Source organism: Ursus arctos, unplaced genomic scaffold (assembly GCF_023065955.2).
Source record: "Ursus arctos isolate Adak ecotype North America unplaced genomic scaffold, UrsArc2.0 scaffold_8, whole genome shotgun sequence".
Classification (NCBI taxonomy): Eukaryota; Metazoa; Chordata; class Mammalia; order Carnivora; family Ursidae; genus Ursus; species Ursus arctos.
The window spans coordinates 59,742,908-59,764,540 of record NW_026623100.1 but is presented as its reverse complement, the minus strand read 5'-3'; the positions used below and the strand labels follow the sequence as shown (position 1 = coordinate 59,764,540).

The 21,633-nt window shown below is 39.0% G+C and overlaps 1 protein-coding gene across 9 annotated transcripts in view; it reads left to right on the top strand.

The window, feature by feature from the left end:
* The window catches only part of LTBP1 (latent transforming growth factor beta binding protein 1), a 391,256-nt gene that overhangs the window by 248,941 nt on the left and 120,682 nt on the right, over positions 1 to 21,633 (top strand). For 4 of the 9 annotated variants that reach the window (XM_026478724.4, XM_026478717.4, XM_057309362.1 and 1 more), the window contains 6 exons: positions 1,110 to 1,232; positions 10,570 to 10,737; positions 13,440 to 13,667; positions 15,771 to 15,793; positions 19,015 to 19,114; positions 19,624 to 19,722. In XM_026478724.4, the coding sequence (XP_026334509.2) occupies positions 1,110 to 1,232; positions 10,570 to 10,737; positions 13,440 to 13,667; positions 15,771 to 15,793; positions 19,015 to 19,114; positions 19,624 to 19,722 (741 nt within the window). The remainder of the gene's footprint in view (positions 1 to 1,109; positions 1,233 to 10,569; positions 10,738 to 13,439; positions 13,668 to 15,770; positions 15,794 to 19,014; positions 19,115 to 19,623; positions 19,723 to 21,633) is intronic. The other 5 variants (XM_048222571.2, XM_026478731.4, XM_026478748.4 and 2 more) reach the window with 2 other exon arrangements.

The window sequence follows — 21,633 nt, the reverse complement described above, 5'->3', positions numbered from 1 at the left end:
GGAATCTTCCTCATGGCTTAAGCACCTCCCAAAGTCACCCCCCCCACTAGTACCATTATCTTTGGGGGTTATGATTTCAACACCTGAATTTTGGGGGGACACAACCATTCAGACCATAGCAATCACCCTATGTGGGTGACCTCAAGTCTCTATTTCTAGCCATGTTGTCTCTTTAGTTTATTCCTGAATCTGCCACTGCTGCTGGATTTTATACTTGGGTATCCTTATGTGACCTTCAAGTGTAAAACTAGTCTCTTCATTTGCCTCTTTTTTCCTCAGAACTTTCCACAAAACCAACAATGTCTTTTTCTCTTTTCCCAAATTAGATGCCTCCCAGGCATCTTTGACTCCTTTCTGTTCCTTTCCAGTGTTATGCTGGCCAGTCAAACATTATGCATTTGGCCCATTGTTCTTTTCAAAAGAAAAATTCCTTCCTGATTATTCTCACCGTCCCAACCTGGCTTGTCCTGTCTCATACTTGCATTACTCCTTCAGTCATCAACTTCTGGTCTCTTCTCGGTAAGCCATGTGTTGGCCAGATGAATTTTCCTGGAGCCTGCCTTTGGTTCTATCTTCCTTGTGCTTAGAATTGCTCCCTGTTCTCAGTAAAAGTAAATCCAAACCTAGCCTGGCTTTAACCGTAATTTGACTTCTTCAAGTTGATGACCTTTCTTCTAATTGTGAGAAGTTCAACTGCTTTTCACTTCTTTAATTTGTAGCTAGTTGTATGTCCAGCTAGATTGCTAGTGTCTTCGGGGCGAGAATCTTTGCCTTACCTGTACCATCTCTAAAACCTAATACCCGTTACCGTAAGCATGGTGAGGGCTGGAATCTTGTCAGTTTGGTTCACTAGTAAATTTCTAGTGTCTAGAGCAGAACCAGGTATATCGTAGGTGCATAATAAATAGCCGTTATATAAATTGTAGATGTTCAGTGAATACTTGATTTGATTTTAGATCACTCGTACCTGCTGCATTAAAAGCTAACATCTCTTATTTGCTGTAACTAAGAGATTATTACAATGAAAAAGAAAGTGAATGCTGTTTACAGCCAGAATCTGTTCAACTGGTCTTGACTACTCCTTCTAAAAGGATTGTGTTTTCCTGCAGATATTAATGAATGCCAGCTACAGGGTGTGTGCCCTAATGGTGAGTGTTTGAATACCATGGGCAGCTATAGATGTACCTGCAAAATGGGATTTGGGCCAGATCCCACCTTTTCAAGTTGTGTTCGTAAGTAATGATCACTTCTTATTCCTATTTTGGATCGTTTTGTTGTTGTTGTTGTTATTTTTTCATTTGAGGAGGGGGTATCCAAAAGAAGATAAATACTCAGCAGTAGACTGAATATTGTAAATATGTGGGAACATCTCATTAAAAGGACAGCTGGAAGGAGGCAGACCTACTAAGATCTCTTTTTTGGATCTTTCTCCAAAATAAATTTTTATTGCAATCAGAAAAATATAATAGCTGTAACTCAAGGTAGGGAAGAAGCACACTGAGAAAATAAACCCAGATGAAGAGTTATTTAAAATTTTCATACCTGAAAGATGACAACTGTTTTTTCCTTCATGAGCATTTTTAAGCATTATTTAGGCTGAGTTAAACTTTGTCCCAGCTTCTGTCTTTAATTAGTCCAAATTCTGTGTCACTGGTGTCTGATTTAATGAGGTTTCACTGTACTTGCTTAGTTGGTAGAGTCTGGGAAATAGTTATAAGGCCCTGCATTTCAGATTTTCTATTCAGTACTAATTTCCAAGATTCTCTCTGTTGCCCTCTAAAACCACCAAAATGTGTCTCCAGAGTTAGACTGTTTTGCCTCACAAATGTTATCTCTAAGTTTTTCTCTTGTACCTGGTAAGGGTAAAAATCCTTCATTAAACCATATGTTCTAATATTAATACAGAAAATATAGTTTCGAAAGTCTCTAGCCACAAAACCTAACCCAGTGTAATCACTACAGGTCACTCGATGACCAGAGATGGGTGCATTCAGATATAAAGTTCTCACATGCAGATTTTTTAAAGGTTACCTTACTTTTTAAAGAACTTGTGCTCATTATTGCAAAGCAGGTAAACACTGAAGATTTTTAAAATTTAAGTTTATACAATTTAAATTTAAACATTGTAATGTAATGTAAACATTAATGTATGGCAGAAAATTATTAGGATAATTTTAAGAGCAATTCTATATTTCTGTCCTGATAAGTTTTTGTTTTTGTTGCCTATTTTTTAATGTGGCTTTGGTATACGTTAAGCTGTACCCTTCTGGCCTCCATTTTTAAATTTGGTATTTGGGTAAGACACGTTCTTGATGGACGATATCTATTGCTTTAATTGTGCAGCTCTCCCTGAGGTGCATAGACACAATCAAGTAAGGGGAAATGTAAAATAAAAATGACAGTCTCATTCATTACTTTTAAAAATCTAAGAGTTCACAGTGTCTTCTGAAAAATTGTTACTAATTACTACTGTTTTCTTTTAAAAACTCTCAAATGCAGATTAGGAAATTTTGCACGTAAGTTCTTTTTTCTGTGTTCTTTCACAGACAATTCTGATCATGAAGCAGACACCTAACTATAGGCTTTTTTGGTGGGTGGTAAAAATAGACTATAAAATGATGTTTGCACACAAAGTACGTTTGAAAACTAATGCAAGGATTTGGAAATTTCAGGTCAAAAATCACATTGTTGACAATATCCAGATAATTTAGGGATTGTTTCTGAATGATTAGAATTACATGAGTAAATATTTTAAATAGTTTCATAATTTTAAACATAAAAGATTTTACAGAGTTTGGATATAGAATTTGCTTTGAATGTTTGGGGTTTTTTTCCCCCCTCTTAATTTGATTTGTCGTCTGGTTAAAATTACCACACTGAGGATTGCAGATTTGGTAAAGTGTTTTACTGAACTTTGACTAGATCTGATGTCTAGAGCTAAGGGCCGATGTCCAGGTTTTAATAAGATTGTAGGAATCTGCCAATGAGATTCTTGAAACACTTCCTTAGCATTATTTTCCCTGTCGTTGCCCAAATAATACTGAACTTATTAAACAACCATTCATTCTTATTTGAAAAATAAATAATTCAATTTTATGGTTCAGCTACAACAGCTGAAATGATAAGTATTAAGAGAGGTTTGTTACTAGTTAAATGCTCCAGTTGTAGAGGTTAAGTTAAAACCGGGATCTTTACCAGCGTTGAGTGGCAGATTTAGTTCTCTTTCCTCTGAGTTTACCACATGTAACATCACAGATATGTAGAGTTCCTTCAGGATTTGTGACTTGGTTTAGTCTAGCCTGATTCGTTTTATGAACTATATTTTGAAGAAATCAATGCAGGGTGGGGGTGGGGGAGTGCAGAAGTCTGAAAACAGTTGAGAAGAATCAGGAAAGAAGGTGATGTTTACAGAGTAAGGGCAAAAAGTACTGGCAAGATGGTGGTATCCTTAATAGTCATGGGGAAATAGCAGAAGGAGACTGGGGGTCACACATACTCATGCACGCGTGCACACACACAAACACATGCACGTGCCCAGACACACAAAGGCACTGAGAGGAGGAGTTACTTAACGTTTGGAATATCTGTTTTTGAGAGGTATAAAAACAGGCACAGATAGAACACGTAAGCAAATGGAAGCGATTGACCACATTTGTTCAGGCAGCGTGAGTTTAGGGCATAACCAGGCCATGAAAGGTGTGGCTGACTCCGAACGCAAAGAAAGGCACTTGGCAATGGCGGAGGAACAATGGGAAGCTCTCCCTGTTCTCAAATGCACTGAAGTGAACACCCTCAGAATTCCTTGACTCTGGCCAAAGGTTGCAACCATTTCTCTTTCTCCTTGCCCACGTTCTGCCCTTGACTTAGCAGAGCTAAAAGAAAGAAAGCCGGGGGGCTCTGGCATCTGCCGCTCCAGACCTCTGTGTCTGTGCCTTCGGATGCTGCCTCGGCGTCCTTCAGACCTCCTCCTCCCTCTCCAGGGGGAAAGGGGAAATTTTAGGATTTGTCAGAGCAAATCCGAGAGAAGTGTAAAAACCTTTGCAGTTAGAATAAGGAAACTTTCTGACTTTCTGAGCTGCAATTTTCTTGGGACTCCAAGAGCTCCAGGATGAGAGCTGCAGATGTGTGCATAGGCTTGGTAGAAAAATGCCCAGATGAAAACTCTCTGAGCCTGACTATTTGCTGTTTGATGGCATTTTTGCCGTATGGCTTGGATGCTAATTTGGAAATAGAGGGGTTGGAGAGATGTGACATGACACAGATGTCATGTTTATGCCCATCGTATCTTTTTATTTCCCTAACATCTTAAGGAGATATGTATTATTCTCATTTTACGCATTAGGTAACAGAAGCCTGGGGAGTTTACACAACTTCTTAAGATCATACAGCTAGTAAAGGGACTCTTGAGATTTAAAGATTTATTTATTTATTTTTGAGAGAGAGGGAGAGAGCACGAGAGGGAAGGGGGAGTGGGAGAGAGAGTCTCAAGCAGACTCTGTGCTGAGCGTGGAGCAGGACGCAGGGCTCAGGCTCAACGACCCTGAGATCAGGACCCGAGCCGAAACCAAGAGTCAGAAGTGTAACTGACTGCACCACCCCGGCACCCCAGGGACTCTTGAGATGTAAAACTGGGCTTTGTGCCTCTAAGTTTAGGGTCCTAGATCAGGGGTTGGCAAGATACAGCTTATGGGCCAAATCTGTTCCCCTGTCTGTTTTTGTAAAGTTTTATTGGAACACAGCCATGCCCATTCATTTCTATATTGTCTCATGTTGCTTTAATGCCACGAGGGCAGAGTTGGGAAGTTGCAGCAGAGATGGTAGGGCTCACAAGGTCTAAAATATCTATTTATTAATTTGCCTTTTAAAAAAAGAGTTTGCTTACTCTTGGGCTGTATCAACACTGTCCAGTAGAACTTTCTGTGATGATGGGAATGTTTTGTATCTGTGCTGTCTGATGTAGCAGATGCTAGTCACATGTGGGCAGTGCGACTGAGGAACTGAATTTTAAATTGTATTTCATTAAAATTTTATCGAAACAGTAGCATGTGACTAGGCATTAATGTATCAGACAGCATAGTTCGAGATCATTGTTTGACACAGCTGATGGAGTAAATGACTGGTAGGCCTCCTCATTTTCCCCTTTCCTCCTTTCCTTCCTGACTTAGTGGTTCTGTGCATATGACACCATTTTCCAGGCGGTCAGGCTGGGAGCTCCTCTGACACTTTTGACTCTGTCCTCTCCTTTGGTCTCCAGGAAAGTCTTTAATCTTTGTAACCTGTCTTGCACCTTCTCTTGTCTTTCCATCTCCTCTGTGGCCATCCCAGCTTAGGTCTTTCACTTCCCTTACTTAGCAGTCTTGTAGCATCATGGCTGGGGGCTAGACAGACATGTCTCTGCAAAGTGTTTGCCCCTACATAATAGTAACAGCAAAAACCAGGGCAGTGATGTCAACATCTTTATTGCGCACTTAGTAAGTGATAAGCACTTGGTATGCATTACTGGATAAAATACTTCCAAGACATCCATGAGGTTTATGTGGCTGTTTTTTCTATTTTAGAAATAAAGAAACGGAGGTTTGGAGGGGTTAATAAGGATCTTGCCAAAAGTCACACAGCCTTTACTTGGTAAAGCCCACATGTGAAGCTGGATTTTACTCCACAAGCTGAGCCTTGAATCAGGAAGAAGAAACTAGTCTGAATTGACGGGAGCGAGTTCTTTATTTAAGGAGAGCTGTTGTTTAGTCTTACTCGCCACATGATAGAATAGATGGTGTCGCTCTGCACTGTCTCTAGAATCATGGTTTCCTTTATTTTGGTTCTCCCAGAATTTAATAACCTGTTTCCCAAAAAGGGTGTCTGTTGGCTCTTCTTTCAGCAAATTCATCTCTCAGATTCCTCATCAACATTTTGCCTACCTCCCAACACTGTTCCCACAGGGGTTTTAAGCTTAAGGGATGAAACTCTTATGTGCAATTCATCCAAGAGATGAATGAGGTTATTGGTGTTGGAGCAGGGGGGATTGAAAACAGGCTAGCTATATGCCATCTTCTCAAGTCTTTTATATTTTTTAGCTTCCTGTAAGTGCCAGATTAATGTATATCTGCTTAAGGATACTTATCATTCATGTGTGGAAGATGTCTTTGAAAGTATGATCAGAATGTATTGTATATCCCTATAATTAAGTTGCTTGATGCACTACTGGGGAACCCAGATAAGAGAACCGTAGCATCTTTCCTTCATACTGTGCTTTGGAAGTGGGGCGCCATCAGCATTGGCTATATGGTGATGATTCAAGACAAGGGTATGGAGCTATATGTTTATTACTTTTGTTGATTTCTATATCTCTAGCTAAGAAAGAAAAGATTTGTGTTCTTTTTTTTTTTTATTTTTATTTTTATTTATTTATTTATTTTTTTTTTAATAATGATTTTTTATTATATTATGTTAGTCACCATACAGTACATCCCCGGTTTTCGATGCAAGGCTCGATGATTCATTAGTTGTGTATAACACCCAGTGCACCATGCAATATGTGCCCTCCTTACTACCCATCACCGGTCTATCCCATTCCCCCACCCCCCTCCCCTCTGTAGCCCTCAGTTTGTTTCTCATAGTCCATAGTCTCTCATGTTTCATTCCCCCTTCTGATTACCCCCCCTTTCTTTATCCCTTTCTTCCCCTACTGATCATTCTAGTTCTTATGTTCCATAGATGAGAGAAATCATATGATAGTTGTCTTTCTCTGCTTGACTTATTTCACTTAGCATTATCTCCTCCAGTGCCGTCCATGTTGTAGCAAATGTTGAGAACTCATTCTTTCTGATTGCTGAGTAATATTCCATTGTATATATGGACCACAACTTCTTAATCCAGTCATCTGTTGCAGGGCATCTCGGCTCCTTCCACGATTTAGCTATTGTGGACATTGCTGCTATGAACATTGGGGTGCATGTGGCCCTTCTCTTCACTACGTCTGTATCTTTGGGGTAAACACCCAGTAGTGCAATGGCTGGATCATAGGGTAGCTCAATTTTTAACTTTTTAAGGGACCTCCACACGGTTTTCCAGAGTGGCTGTACCAACTTGCATTCCCACCAACAATGTAGGAGGGATCCCCTTTCTCCACATCCTCTCCAACAATTGTTGTTTCTTGCCTTGTCTAAAGATTTGTGTTCTTGACTGACTGATGTGGCATTTCCAATAGGTTTTACAGTCTTGAAATGTGTTTCCATCTATAGAGAGTATCTGAATCTTTCCACCTTAATCGTCGCAATGCATCTTGCAAAAATATAATCTGCAAAAACCACTGTTTCAGTGTGTCTACATATAGTACTCCATCCCATACCCACTTTCACTTACTCTTTAGAAATCTTTTGGCAATACTGATTTCTTTTAGTGTAACATAAAACCTTGTGACTCAAGAGAATATATGATCATGTGTGCCATATTTTAAAATAATAAATATAGCGTATAATGAATTACCCCTTATGACTAGCCTTCCATTCTGTGGCTAAAGATACTCAACTTCATAATTCAGAGCATATTGTTTCTGGATTTACATGTCATGTTGACTAGAATGTGAAAATGCTAGAGATAAGTAGAATTGCCATGTGAGAGATTGGAAATGGTAAAAGAATGACAGATAATGTAGGTGTTAAAATAGGAGTGGCTTAAAAAGGCACACCCTTTTAGAAATCTTAGGCATAAATGGACACTTTTTCCTCCACATGGTTGTAGATCAAAGAAAATTTGAATCATGAGAGCACCAATAAAACTGAGGTTTGTAGGCTAGACCTTTTCAATGGCTTCCTTTTTGGTTGTCTCCCAACTTTGAAGGAGTGGTTTTTTTTTGTTTTTTTTTTTTTTTTTTTTAGTTTCTTGTCCTTTTGTGTTGTTGGGGTGAGGCATGTCTAATTAGAACATGGTCTGACACACTCATACTCACCAACAATTAACTTGATGACTATAAGCCAATGATTCTCTTACTCTCCTAAAAATCCCCATTTGAAATCCTTTGGAAGCTGTCTGATGGGAAGACAAAAGTCTATAGATGATTTGTTTAGAAAGAATTAGCTCACTAGAATTCTATCTTTATTCTCCAGATGATAAAATACCCAAAATTGTGTGTGTGTGTGTGTGTGTGTAGTGTGCAAGATCTCAACAACTATCAACTCACTTTAATTAACAAGTGATTTCTTAAAATTCACACATGCGCACTTAGTAATCCCTTAAAACGCTGAATTGTTGATGTGGAGTTTTGGTTTAATTTTGGGGACAGGCATGGTAGGAGGTTTCTTTAAAGTAGAGTCCTTGAATGGGGGGGGTCACTTTGAATGTAACAAGGATGGTGCCTGATACAGTATCAATGGCCTGGGTGTGAGGGTGAGGTGGATACAAAGAAGTGAGGGTGGAGAAGTAAGTGGAAGGGAGTCAATGTCGCCATTAGCCAATGTCATGGATTTGAGGAAACTGCTGTGCTCTGAATGGCCCTTGTTCCTGGGATTTAGAGCTAACACTAATGTAGTTAGTAGTATAATTAAGCCCTACCATGTTTGTCTTACACAGATTCCAGAAAGTAAGTAGGAGAAGGGAGAGGAAAAGACTCAAACGTCTCTCTCTTAGCACTTTTTTAGTAGCCCTAGACAAAACTAGCCTTATTAGACATACTTACTGCATAAATTCTGTAGCTTCAGCAAAGTCTCTTTTGCTCCCCTCAATCCCCTGTTTCCATGCTTCAGTTCACCAATAATAACTATTTTTTAATATCTTCACTTTGCTTAAATTCTGCCGCTGAGCAGCAATCAAGTTGTGTACAAATGCCTATTGAGAGGATGGAGATACATACTTTTATTAAAAAGAGTGACTGACATGTATTTTGTGTCTACTCTGTACCAAAGGTTTATTAGCATATGATATTTCTAATCTGCACGTTGAGCCTATTGTTTATAGGTGAGAGTTATTGAAGCTTACCCAGTGTATTAGGGTTCTTTCCAGAGAAACAGGACCAGTGTATGTATGCACTTGTTGATAGAGAAAGAGGTTTTAAAGGAATTGACTCAAAAAATAAAAATAAAATAAAGGAATTGACTCACGTGATCGTAGAAGTCCAGAATCCACATGGTAGGGTGGTAGACTGGAGACCAAGGGAAGAGTTAGTGTTACAGCTTGGATCTGAAGGCAGTTTGCTGGCAGGATTCCCTCTTCTTCTGGAGAGTTCAGTGTTTTTCCTCTTAAGGCCTTTCCACTATTAGGATGAGGCCCATCCACATTCTGGAGATAATCTGTTTCACTCGAAGTCTACAAATATAAATGTTAATCTCACATAAAACATACCTTCTGAGCAACTTTCAGACCTGTGTTTGACCAAATACCTACTTTCTATATCATAAGCTGCAAGATCCAATTAACCATCACAGCCCCAGTGACTTCTGTAGGTTGTCTGACTGGCAAGTAGTAGACATAACATGAGAATACAGATCTGTCTGGCTCTACAAACCTTTGCTCTTGTCACTGTGTTGTGGTACCTTAATTTGATCAGACTCTTTCTTAGAGCATCTAACTAAGATGTCAGTACTTTTAGAATGAATGAAAATTGAGATCTGAACAGGAAAGGAAGGTGATTTTGGAAGCAGCAGGAGCTAGAGGAATTGGTTAAGGGAGAGGCGAATTGGAAAAACCTCATCTGGACAGTGATACAGTAGAGAAGAACTTTGGTTGGGATGGAAGAAGGGATAAAGAGGGAACCATCAAACGTGGTCTGTTCAACAGTTTGACTTGGCCTAGAACTGGCTCACCTTTACATTAGAAAATGAGCTTCTCAAAGGCAGGACCCTATCTTATCCTCATATTTGCCTTATGTGCTCAGCAGAGTGTCTAGCTGTTGGATTAATGGAGTCTTATCTACTAAACTTAGAATAGAAGCATCAGAAATAGGACTTAGGTCTTGGGTGATTATGGGCTGGTGTGCTTTTGCATGTTTTCTAAGGGACCGAATACATGGTTGCATTCTCTGGTGTGCCGTCCTGTGTAGCATGGCAGGTCAGAAGCTCCCCCTTGCCTCCCATCCACTGCTGACTGGCCTACAGCAAGGCCCTGCAAACTCTTACTGCCCTTAGAAGGGCAACAGCTGGCTTTCAGTATCAACAATGTTGAGTTCCTGATGTTCACAGTGCCTGGTTGTTCACCAAACCCTGCCCTAGAACTACCTCTATTTTGGCTAAATACAAGAAAATGGCGTAGTGATTTTGATAATAGGTACCTAGGTTTAGGTGGGCAGCTGGTTTTGGTTGAAATGGTTTCTTTGTACTTAATGTGCACATACCTGATCTAATGCTTGCTAGAATGGAAGAAGGGACCAGATACGGACAGGGACGTTTGGGGCCCTGATTCTAAAACATATTTGGTAAACGGACTCTAAATCAGGAAAGGCGATGCCCTAAATCTACACAAATTTATTCTGAGGTATGGTGTCTAATCTAGACTTTAAGGTTTGTTTTACTATGACAAGAAAAGTCGATGTAGTCTTTTGTTGTTTCTTGGGTGACGTCAGGCCTTATCTCTCTGCTTCAGCGGATACCCCTGTGATCTCTGAAGAGAAAGGGCCCTGTTACCGTCTTGTCAGTTCCGGAAGGCAGTGTATGCACCCTCTGTCTGTTCACCTCACCAAGCAGCTCTGCTGTTGTAGTGTGGGCAAGGCCTGGGGCCCACACTGTGAGAAATGTCCCCTTCCAGGCACAGGTAAGACATGACCAGCTGTACGCTCATATTCCTTCCCAGCTACACAAGGACACAGAAGGACTTTGGCAGCTTGCGTTATTTTTGGTTTCCAACTTTTAATTGACATGTTAATCATACAATGTATTTTTATCAGTTTTGTACAAACCATGACCATAGGAGGTTGAATCAATGCAAAAGATGACACGCAGAGATTTTCCTGTTTCTGTGTAACATGAGACTTCCTCTTGAATGTTTAGAAAAGCCATTACTTTGTGGGACCCTAAGTCTGGTATTTAAAAGTGTAAAGAGACCAGCGGCCCTGCTGGGCCATGTGCTGTCCTAATGACTGGCCTCATGTCACGTGCACGGTCACGAGCCACTGTGCGGGTTGACTCACCCTCTCCCTGGTTGAACATGTGCTCATCACTTCTCCCACTAGGAAATGGAGGGAATTATCTTCATGACTGAATTTGGCTGTGAGGATTAGTAACTCAGGGGCAGATCCTGCCAGTGCACCGAGGAACTTCCAAGTCAGAATTTTAGTGGAAGTTGATTATTCTTTATACTTTAGTTTGGTACATATTTGCCTAATGCCCCGTAAGGGTAAATCTATTTCTCTCAGCGCCTGACTCCTACCAAGGAGTCCTCAACTTCTCAAGCAGGATCAAGCAGAATTAAATGGAAGAGAAGGAAACACACCCTGCAAATACTGGGCATGATATTATCAAAGGAGGAGTGGTCCCTATTTCAGGGACATGTGGTGGCCATAAAAAAGTCTCATCAGGTGCTTATTTGATAAGATGCTTACCCCCTAGGGAAGTTCATCAGCTCTCACAGGACTATTGTATGTCTTAAAGCTGTAGCTTACAAAGCAACAGACAAGGTTTAAATATAAATTTAAATCTCATGATCCACCTTTATTGGTGGCTAGGCTCAGAAAGAATCAGTAAGGCACAGGATAGTATAACGTTGATGGTATTTTGGAGACTGCGTGATTTTAGATACCTCTGAAAGGGCCTAATATCCGCCTGTGGGATCTGAACTACTGGTTATTAAAAAGTAATAATCCATGAAATAAATGATCTTCATAATTTATAGATCCATTTCTCTTCAAGTTCAGTTTTAATAGCTTTGTACCTCTTACGTGAAGCATAAATCAAGATGGTGAATATAACACAGGGCGACTCCTCTATAACATCCAGTAACTAAATCTGAAAATAATATTAAAGACAAACTTTTTGTACTTACCCGATTTTTGGTTATATGGTGATTTTCATAACATTTAATTCATTAATACTGCAGATATTTGATAGGAAAACATGCTTTCTTCTGGAAACATCTGTTCTTTCAAGTAAGAATTGTATTTCATAGTTAAATTTAAGAATGAGGTTCCACCATTTAATGTGTGATACTTAGACAAACAATGTTTTAGCGTGCTTCAAGGAATATTTTAGAGTTTCCTTTTTATTGAGAACTAATTTTAGGTCCAGAACATTCAATAGGAGATCTCTTTTTGAGTAGAAGTGAGAAATGACTTATTTTACTTTCAATTTAAAACTTAGAAATAAAAAAGTTGACCATAAGCTCCTTAGTGTCTGCGTTTGGTAACTTGCCTCCAATACCAACACCAAAGGGATTAGGTGGATTTTCCTTCTCAGGCCACACACTGCTTTGCCACCCCCGTCTTTCTCCTTTACTTATTCCTGGAGATGATGCAGTGGAGGTTAGCAAATCCTATGTGCCCAGTCTACTTTTTTTTTTTTTTTTTAAACAGGCAAGACCACTTTCCTGGCAAGGACAGCAGTCCTGGGGCACAGAACATTTCTTTGTCCTCTGGATAATTAAGCCAGCTGGTCAAGATCAGGCTGTTGCCCTACTCGTCCCTTTTTTTGAAAATAACTCCAATCCGACTTGGCATGTCCTGTTGTTCTTGACTTTTATCCATCATCTCTTTAGTATGTCTGTCTTACTTTGTGGGTTTCCTTCCCACTATCCTGAGACTCTGTCTTCAAAAACACTCCCCTTTGCAGTCCTTCTTCACCAGCCTCACAATATCAGCTGATATGCTCCATTCTGGCTGAGTCCTTTGGATCCTTCGACTGGAAACAAATTATGAGAAGTTCAGTGTCTCATTTCCCTGACTAGTGATTGATTTTTCTTTTTTAACCTTCTTGCTGGTCATCTAGCTTAGAGAGTTACTGAGGTCCTTGTTAATAACTAATGCAATTATACCAGAGCAGGAGGAAAAGAAGAAAGCCTGGTTTTTGCTGATCTTCCACACATACCCTATGAAATATATATAATATATATAGTATCTCCCGTACATAAAAACCTCCTAATATATTACATATATTTCATATATGTGATATATAATATGATAGAGAAAATTAAATATAGAATATGTACATATGTATCTCCTAATTGGTTGCTGATATATATAATATACATAAATATATGCTCTCTATATGCTATATATGCTATATATATAATACTGATAAGGAATTAACAGATGGAGAAATGTTGAGTAAAAGAAAGGGTTGGGTTTTTTTCTGTAAATATGCAAGTTTAACAGAAATTCAAGCATTATGCATCTGTTTTTTGAAGTTTTTAAATGTAACTATATTAATGACGATTTATTAAGAAATACTCATCATGATATTTTCCTCTGTATAAGTTTGCACTTTTAGATTTTTAAAAGGAATATTTTCCCATCCCAAATCTAGCTGCTTTTAAGGAAATCTGTCCTGGTGGAATGGGTTATACGGTTTCTGGCGTTCATAGACGCAGGCCAATCCATCACCATGTAGGTAAAGGACCTGTATTTGTCAAGCCAAAGAACACTCAACCTGTTGCTAAAAGTACTCATCCTCCACCTCTCCCAGCCAAGGAAGAGCCAGTGGAGGCCCTGACCTTCTCCCGGGAACAAGGGCCAGGAGTGGCGGAGCCAGAAGGTGAGAGTGGAAATAGATCAAGGACCCAACCCTCTGTCTTGTATGTCTTTGGGTTCCCAGTTAATTCCCTTCTAGAACAGGGTTTTTAACCTCAGACCTAGTGACATTTCAGGATAATTCTGAGTGAGGGGCTTCTTTATACGTGGTAGGATGTTCAGCAACCTCCTTGACCTCGAACTTTTAGATGCCAGTAGCACCCTCCCCCCTCCAGTTGTTACAACCAGAAGGGTGTCCAGCCCTGCCAAATGTCCCTGTGGGGTAAAATGACCTCTGATTGAGAACCACCTCTCTAGAATAATTTGTTTGTAGCAGGTAACGATATTCTGAGATGATCTCAGGACATGCTGGGGGCTACTTTTTCTTGGTGTTTATTCCTAAGGGTAATTTAGATTGTTTAGGGAATAGTCCTAATTCATTTATTTGTCTAGAGGGCCATTTAATAAATAGTTATGTACTTAACAAAGTGGAATCCACAGACTTAAAGAAGTTAAAGCATTGACTGAGCTTCCGTGAAATAGAAGGCAACAGACAGGGATAATGGAAGGCCAATGAAGGAGGACAGAAAAGTCAGTTGAAGGGATCTTAGAAATTCCCTCATGCAGTCCTTTCATTGACTTTCTGAGAAGCCTGAGACCTAGAGAGGGGACATGGCTTGCCAAATGTCATATGAAGAGTATGTAATGGGGCCAAGGAGCACATTTTTCCAAGAAAGTGGGTATGGCTTTATATTCTAGGAGTCTAGAGACAATTGACTTGAGTGTGCCTCTTCATATAAGCCAGCATATTCAATTCCTTGAATATCTTTATTACCATAAAAATGTTTACCCCAGATAGAAGGAATAAAGATTTGTACAGAATATATCTTTTCTTTAATGAAGCTTCTGTTGGCTTCTCACAGTTTATTGGTCAGAATTTAGAGTGCCCATTTATGGATTTTGTGAGGAGAAAAGGTATCTAGGTTAGTGGAGAGTCAGGAGCTTGGCAAAGCTGCCTTCTAGAGAGGTCTTTTTTCACCGCTCTGAATCTTTCTGTGTGCTAGCCTGTTTTATTTCACTCTCCCACTCGTGGCCCCTTCTTGTTAGGCAGAGCAGTAGAACCTCACCTAGAATTGACAGTATTGACCGGTTTGCTCCTCTACACTTGGGGTATCATGGCCAGATGTTTGCAACTAGTCATCCTCTGCACAGGCAGGAGGAAATAGGCTCTGGCCCAGCTTCTGCCTCAAGACATTCTTGGTGGCTTAAGCAGGACAGACAGTTGGTTGACTTTTCCAACCACAGAAATATAACAGCAGTGATAAGCTATCTGGTGCCCTGATTGCTTTTGGAAGTCAGGCATCTACCAACACTGTACACTAATGTTTATGGAGATGATGATTAATGAAAAAAAAACCCCAGTAATTGTTAATCATAAGTGTGAGGACTAATATTGAGGACTGATTAATAAGAAACAAGTCTTTCTAAATACAAAGGCATAACCACTACCACTGCTTCACAATAATGTTATGATTGTGTAATATATAATCTGTTCAACATATTGATGCTAATCTCTTATTAGGTTTTATTGGCTTGTGATTTTTTTCTCTCTAATTTAGTTAGCTTATCTTACTGACAATGCTCACAGGGTTTCAATAAAGATTAGGAGTACAGTACCCAGTCTTAGATCTCTTACTGAAATAAGTGGATTTCTTTTTTAAATATTAACATCAAGTATTATATATTATGTTAAGGATAAGTATGTGGACAATTAATGAAAAATTTTTTTTATGTGGGAAGTTTCATAAATTTGAGATTAGACATAAAACAATGAACCAGAAAGTATTGTTTCCTATAACCTTTTCAGTTAATGAGGAAGTTGGAAAGAATTTCATCACATCTACCTGAACTTTTGTAGTTAAGGAATGATATAGCATGGAGAGTTTTTCTGTTGATCATGTGTAAAATTCTTTAAAATGGTAGACGACCGTAATTCTGCATTTGATTTTATCTGATTCTTAATCCTTTTGGAGTGATAGTGGACTTTTATTGCTTTTTAAAAATTTATCTATTATGTGGTGGATTGACCTAAATTATGCTAATGTCCTTCTTTCTTTTCTGGTTTTAGTGGCAACTGCACCCCCTGAGAAGGTAATTTATTCATTATTTGCAAGTCTTTGTTTTTTTACTGTCCAAATGATTTTCTTTTAGAATACATGTGGATTTTTTTAGACTTAAATACAGTAACATGCCTATTATTCATTATTTGGTTTGAGGAAATATGGCATTCATTCAAGAAATGTTTACTGAGTACCTACTATATAACTGGCACTATCCTGAGTGTTAGGAAAACAATCGAGAACAAATCAGAAAAAACTCCTTGTTCTCGTGGAACTTAAATTCTTGTGAGAGAAAAAGGTGGGACTGATGGAATCAGAGGCTTAAACAGAATTCATGTCAATTCATGGCTTGGACTGTGGATGGAAGGAAAGGTTCTGGTGTGTGTATGCAATTATGAATTTTTGGGGTGCATATATACTGAGTGAAGTACTTCTGAAGTAAACTAAAATTTAATGTGCATGTTTGATCACATTAAAAGAACAGAGCTTGCCCTTGGAAATTACAATCCAATACTAGAATATTGGTTCTTAGAAATTTCAGAGTAATATTTAGTCAGCCTATTGGTTTTTTGGCATAAAATGGGACCATGAATTGTGAGATTTATTCATAGGAAATATAGAAATTTGCTGGATCTAAGTCCTGTTTATGTAATGTTGTTCCCTGAGTCTTGCTTTGATTCTTTAATAACATGAAAATTAGATCATTATTAAATCTTCATATATTTATGTGTCACTCAGTAGACAAGAATGGCAAGTGTTAGAATTTAGATGGCATGAACACATATAAATCATTATAAAGAGTTTTAAAAATTTTTAGCTTATGAATATGGGATAGGATAACTTCAGAATTCTAACCTAAGTGCTGAAAGAATCCAGACAACAAGGAAGTAGAATTTTAGAGTGACAGCACCCAACAAAGAAGAATGTTGTTAGGGGCGCCTGGGTGGCACAGCGGTTAAGCGTCTGCCTTCGCCTCAGGGCGTGATCCTGGCGTTATGGGATCAAGCCCCACATCAGGCTCCTCCGCTATGAGTCTGCTTCTTCCTCTCCCACTCCCCCTGTTTGTGTTCCCTCTCTCGCTGGCTGTCTCTATCTCTGTCGAATAAATAAATAAAATCTTTAAAAAAAAAGAAAAAGAAGAATGTTGTTATATTGACCCCAAAAGAAGTACAACATATATGCGTATTTTATACGCACATTTGCAGCTCCTGGATTGTGTTTCTAAAGGTCAGTGCTGTGCAGTAGTTTGCAATTTTGTTGATTTTGAATTCAGTTCTCGTTGATATGTGGAAGTACATGAATAGACTAGCCAGCTCCCTGATAACCCCATCTTATTTAATAATCTCTGCTTTCTTCACTGTTGAGGATGGAGTTTATGGTAACTCTCATTAAGGATCTGAAAGAGGGGCTGAACATTTTCCTGTATACTTACACTGTAAATTTTTTGGAGACGAGGCAGTGGGAAAAATGCAGTCATAGTCTTTGCAGTCTTGACTCCTCACAGAGGTCTCATGGTATTAAAAATGAATAAAGAGAAAGCAGGGTAGCCCATGGGTAGGAAATTCTATGTGCAAAGGTGAGGTGGAGGAGACAGCAAGAGGTCAGTTGGGAGAGCAGGAGAGGCTTGGTTAGGAGAACTTGGGGCTGCTTTCAAAGACTTGGAATCCAAACTGCAGTTGTAATCAGTGGCAGGATACTGCGGTCCTCACTTGACTCTACTTGTCAAATGGAGAAGTAGCATTGATTAGGAAGTCTGTTGCCCCGTGCTGACAGGGGAAATTCTGTCTATAAGTTTCAGGAGTGCATAAACACCTGAGGTTGGTCTGCTCCTTGCTGGCATTGACCATGGGCTGCAGGAAATGGGCTGCAATTGAGACTGATCAAGGTCACCTTTAATAGGCAGTGAAAGATTAGTCTGTATTCTTAAGAAGGGAAAATGTGGGAAAAAGTAATAAGTGCTCAGTCTTTCTAGAAGATGAATCACAGCAGGAGTAACTGAGACAAGGAGACAGAGGGAGCTTAAGAGACCAATGAGATGATTTTAATAAACAGGATGAGAAAGAGTGTCCAGACTGGGGCAATGGGGGCTGTGGGTACGGAAAGGTCAACAAACATAAGGAGCAGTGCAGGTGGGCAGGGCTTTGAATGAAGAATGAAAGAGCAAGGACCACAAGGTGATTTTAAACCTCTGGATGGTGTAACGCCCTTGGCATTGACAGAAATGCAGACCTTGGAATGAGAGCCTGAAGGGCTTTGGAGGGGATGAGTTTGAGGTATGCTGGAAGATCTAAATGGAGTCACACTGTAAATACTCATGCCTATAGAACTGGATCTTTGATGAGACACTCGGGCAGGATATCTATTTTATAAAAAGCAGAAAAGGAGATAATTGAAGTTAGGACAGAATGAAAAGGGAAATAGAGCCCGGAAGTGGGCTTTCAAGGAGATGGCAGTCAGTGGTGTGCAGGGCAGCCGTTGACCAAGTAACCTGATGCACACTTTTAAGGGCATGGTGGCCTCACGCTGCTGTCCCTGCCGGCCTCACGGATCAGTCTGCAGGAGCCCTGAACAGCTGTAGCTGAAAGCTAAGCCGCAGGTGCCGCCAGTCTCTTTCTTCACCTCTGGTCCAGGGGACAGGAGAGGGCAACCGGACACATGAGGAAGCCTTGGGTGCTTCCCCAAATCCCCCATTTTTTGTTGCTCTGCTTGACTACCACTATGCTGACAGCTAGAGGTGCAAAGTTCCTGGATGGGAGGTTCAGAAAGGCCTTAATGACTTCCTGGCTTAAAATATTTTAATGTACTGTGTGTTCTTGGTTGACACATGCAAAGTGTGGCTGGTCATCTTCCTAGGGCAGAGCACCATGTCTGTGAGAGGACAGTTCAGTTCCTCTTCAGGGTTAGTTTTGCCTTGTTTGAGACCAGATGTAGGCCCCTGAGCCAACACATTTGTTTACAATGTCTAAAGGGACCTTTTACCTTGGGCCCCTGGGACATGGGTGAGGGTGTGTACATGGGTCAGCACTGCTGGAGGAATCAAAGGCTTGCTTCTGTAGTGGCTCAGCAACACTTCATATATGTATTTTTCCCCACATGATTGCATGGGTTGTTGTGCAATGTCCTGTGATATTTGTTGCCTTCCTAAGAGTAGAATTAAATAAAGTTAGTAATATGTGAAAACTAAAGATAATTCCTACTTTCAGTTCTCTCTCTCTCTCTCTCTCTCTCTTTCTTTTTAATACAACCGCCCAGGAAATACCTTCATTGGATCAAGAGAAAACCAAACTTGAGCCTGGTCAACCTCAGCTCTCTCCAGGCATCTCAACTATTCATCTGCACCCACAGTTTCCAGGTAACATTTGTGGATCTATGCTATTTGTAAGAGTATTATCAATGAATAAAAGAGTCAGATAAGAATTCTTTTATCTTTGATTTTAAAGTTTGATAAATCATTAGAATTCATTAGAAGTGCCACATGAAACATATACTTAAGTATATTAATATACTTGTAATGTTAGTGTGGGGATGGTCTTGTAAGTTTTAGAGTGGTAAAAGGAAGGTAAGTTTCTCATGATTTTTTTGTGGCCAGGAGTAGGTGTATATTATTAGAATTCTTTTGAAGGTCATCATTTGATGAAGGGTCATTTTTCTTGGCTTCTGAATTGTTCTCATATATTCTTGCTAAATGTGGAAACTGAAGTTATGGATTAATACCAGCAGCTTTAGGGGTGTGTAAGAGTCCTTAGTTATCCAAGCACGACTGTGGTCTGTTTTTAGACTTAAATTATGCTTGCATTTTGGAATGGGATCTCAAAGCACCTAACAGGCTTTAATTTTTTCATCCCTCCCTTCCTCATATAGTAGTGATTGAGAAAACGTCACCTCCTGTGCCTGTGGAAGTAGCTCCTGAAGCTTCTACATCAAGTGCCAGCCAAGTGATCGCCCCTACTCAAGTCACAGGTAGGTGTGGCATTGTGTTCTGCAGCCTGTGCGGGAGACATGGGGGTGAGCCTGCTGTTGAATGTAGTATCAAAATTGTATGAAAGGTATGGATTGCTCATGGCAGCGTTAGTCATAGTAGCAAATATTTGGAAATAATCTAAATACTGTTAAAAAGGAGGAAGGTTTAAATAAATTATGGTGAAATATCACATAGCTATTAATGTTGTAAAAGAATATTTAATGTCATGAGGAGACGCTTATGGCAAAATGAGCAATACAGAACACAATCTGATTCCAGTTTTATTTTTTAAACGTTTACCAACACAGAAAAATAGGCAGAAAACACAGCAAAGGGGTACCTCGGTGGCTCAGGTCATGATCTTAGGGTCCGGGGACGGAGCCCCACGTCAGGGTCCCTGCTCAGCGGGGAGCCTGCTTCTCCCTCTCCCTCTGCCACTCCCCCTGTTTGTACTCTTTCTGTCTGTCAAATAAATAAATAAAATCTTGAAAAAAAAAAACAAACCCCAATAAATAAATAAAACACATCAAAGTGTTCAACCATCACCAATTAATAAGATCATGGATAATCTTTGTCCTTCTATATATTTTTATATATTTTCAAAATTCTTGATGATAATTTTAATCATTAGTGACACATTATAAGCAGTTATCATAATGCGAAACAAACCAACAGCATAAAAGTCAATATCCTTGATGTATAGTGAGCTCTTATAAATCAGCAATAAAAAATAATAATAGAAAAATGGGGAAATAATATAATCAGGTATTTTATAGAAAAAAAATATAATAGGAAATGTCAACCAGTAATCAAAGAAATGCAGATTAAAATAATTATCATCAAATTAGCATTTAATTTTTACTGGAGTAAAATTGAGGTCAAACACATTGCCGAAAGGAACATAAACTGGTTCAACGTTTCTGGAAAGCACAAACTGGCATAATGTATCAAGAATTTTAAAAATGTTCAAAACTTTTGACCCAGTAATCCTATGTTAAAATATCTAGTGTGAGGAAATAATGTCCCTGAAGACTGAGATATAATGATTTATATAAATGGATACTTACCACAGCCCCAGGTATAATAGAGAAAAAGTAAAAACAATCTAAACCTTTAACTATAGGGATATAGATAATTATGCATCTATACATTGGAACATGATGCTGCCATCAAATACAGTATTTTTGAAGAATTTTTATTAAAATCTAGTAGAAAATGGTCACAAAATACTGTTGTTAAACACAAAATGAAGTATTTGAAAATGAAGGAATGTAGAAGACTATACCAGTTACATAAAAAGACTTTCTCAGTTACATTGAGAAAATACTGGGAAAAAAAATGCCAGGTATTAGCAGTGATTATTTTTTATAGTAGGACCCATGAGGTTTGCGGGTATTGTAGAATATTTTCTATTTTCCATATACTGTATAGTGGGCAAATATTTTGTAGTCAGATAAAGATCACCAAGATGTATCATGCCGACTTAAGGTCAGGATGAGGTTGGCAGTGTATAAAAAGAGAAGTTAGTAGAGGAGTTTGCAGCCTTCCTTAAAATATTATACATGATATGTATAATTTTTCAAATAAAAATGTGCTCGGTGTGTTAATTAGATGAATTATAGTGATCATTTCACAATGTGTGTGTATATCAAAACATCAAGTTGTACACCTTAAATATGTGTATGTTTTTTGTTAAAAAGGTACAGTTACATAAATTACATAAAATATATAAAATAAATTATATAAAATATGTAATTTTTATAAGTTAAAAAAACTCTTGGCTATTTTCTCAAAAATGTGGATGTTAGTTCTCTTAGATATTTGAACTGAGACGTCAGACTGGAAAGCGTTTTTTTTTTTTTTTTTGAGAGAGAAAGAGGCGGAGTGCATGTGCCAGCAGGATGGGGCGG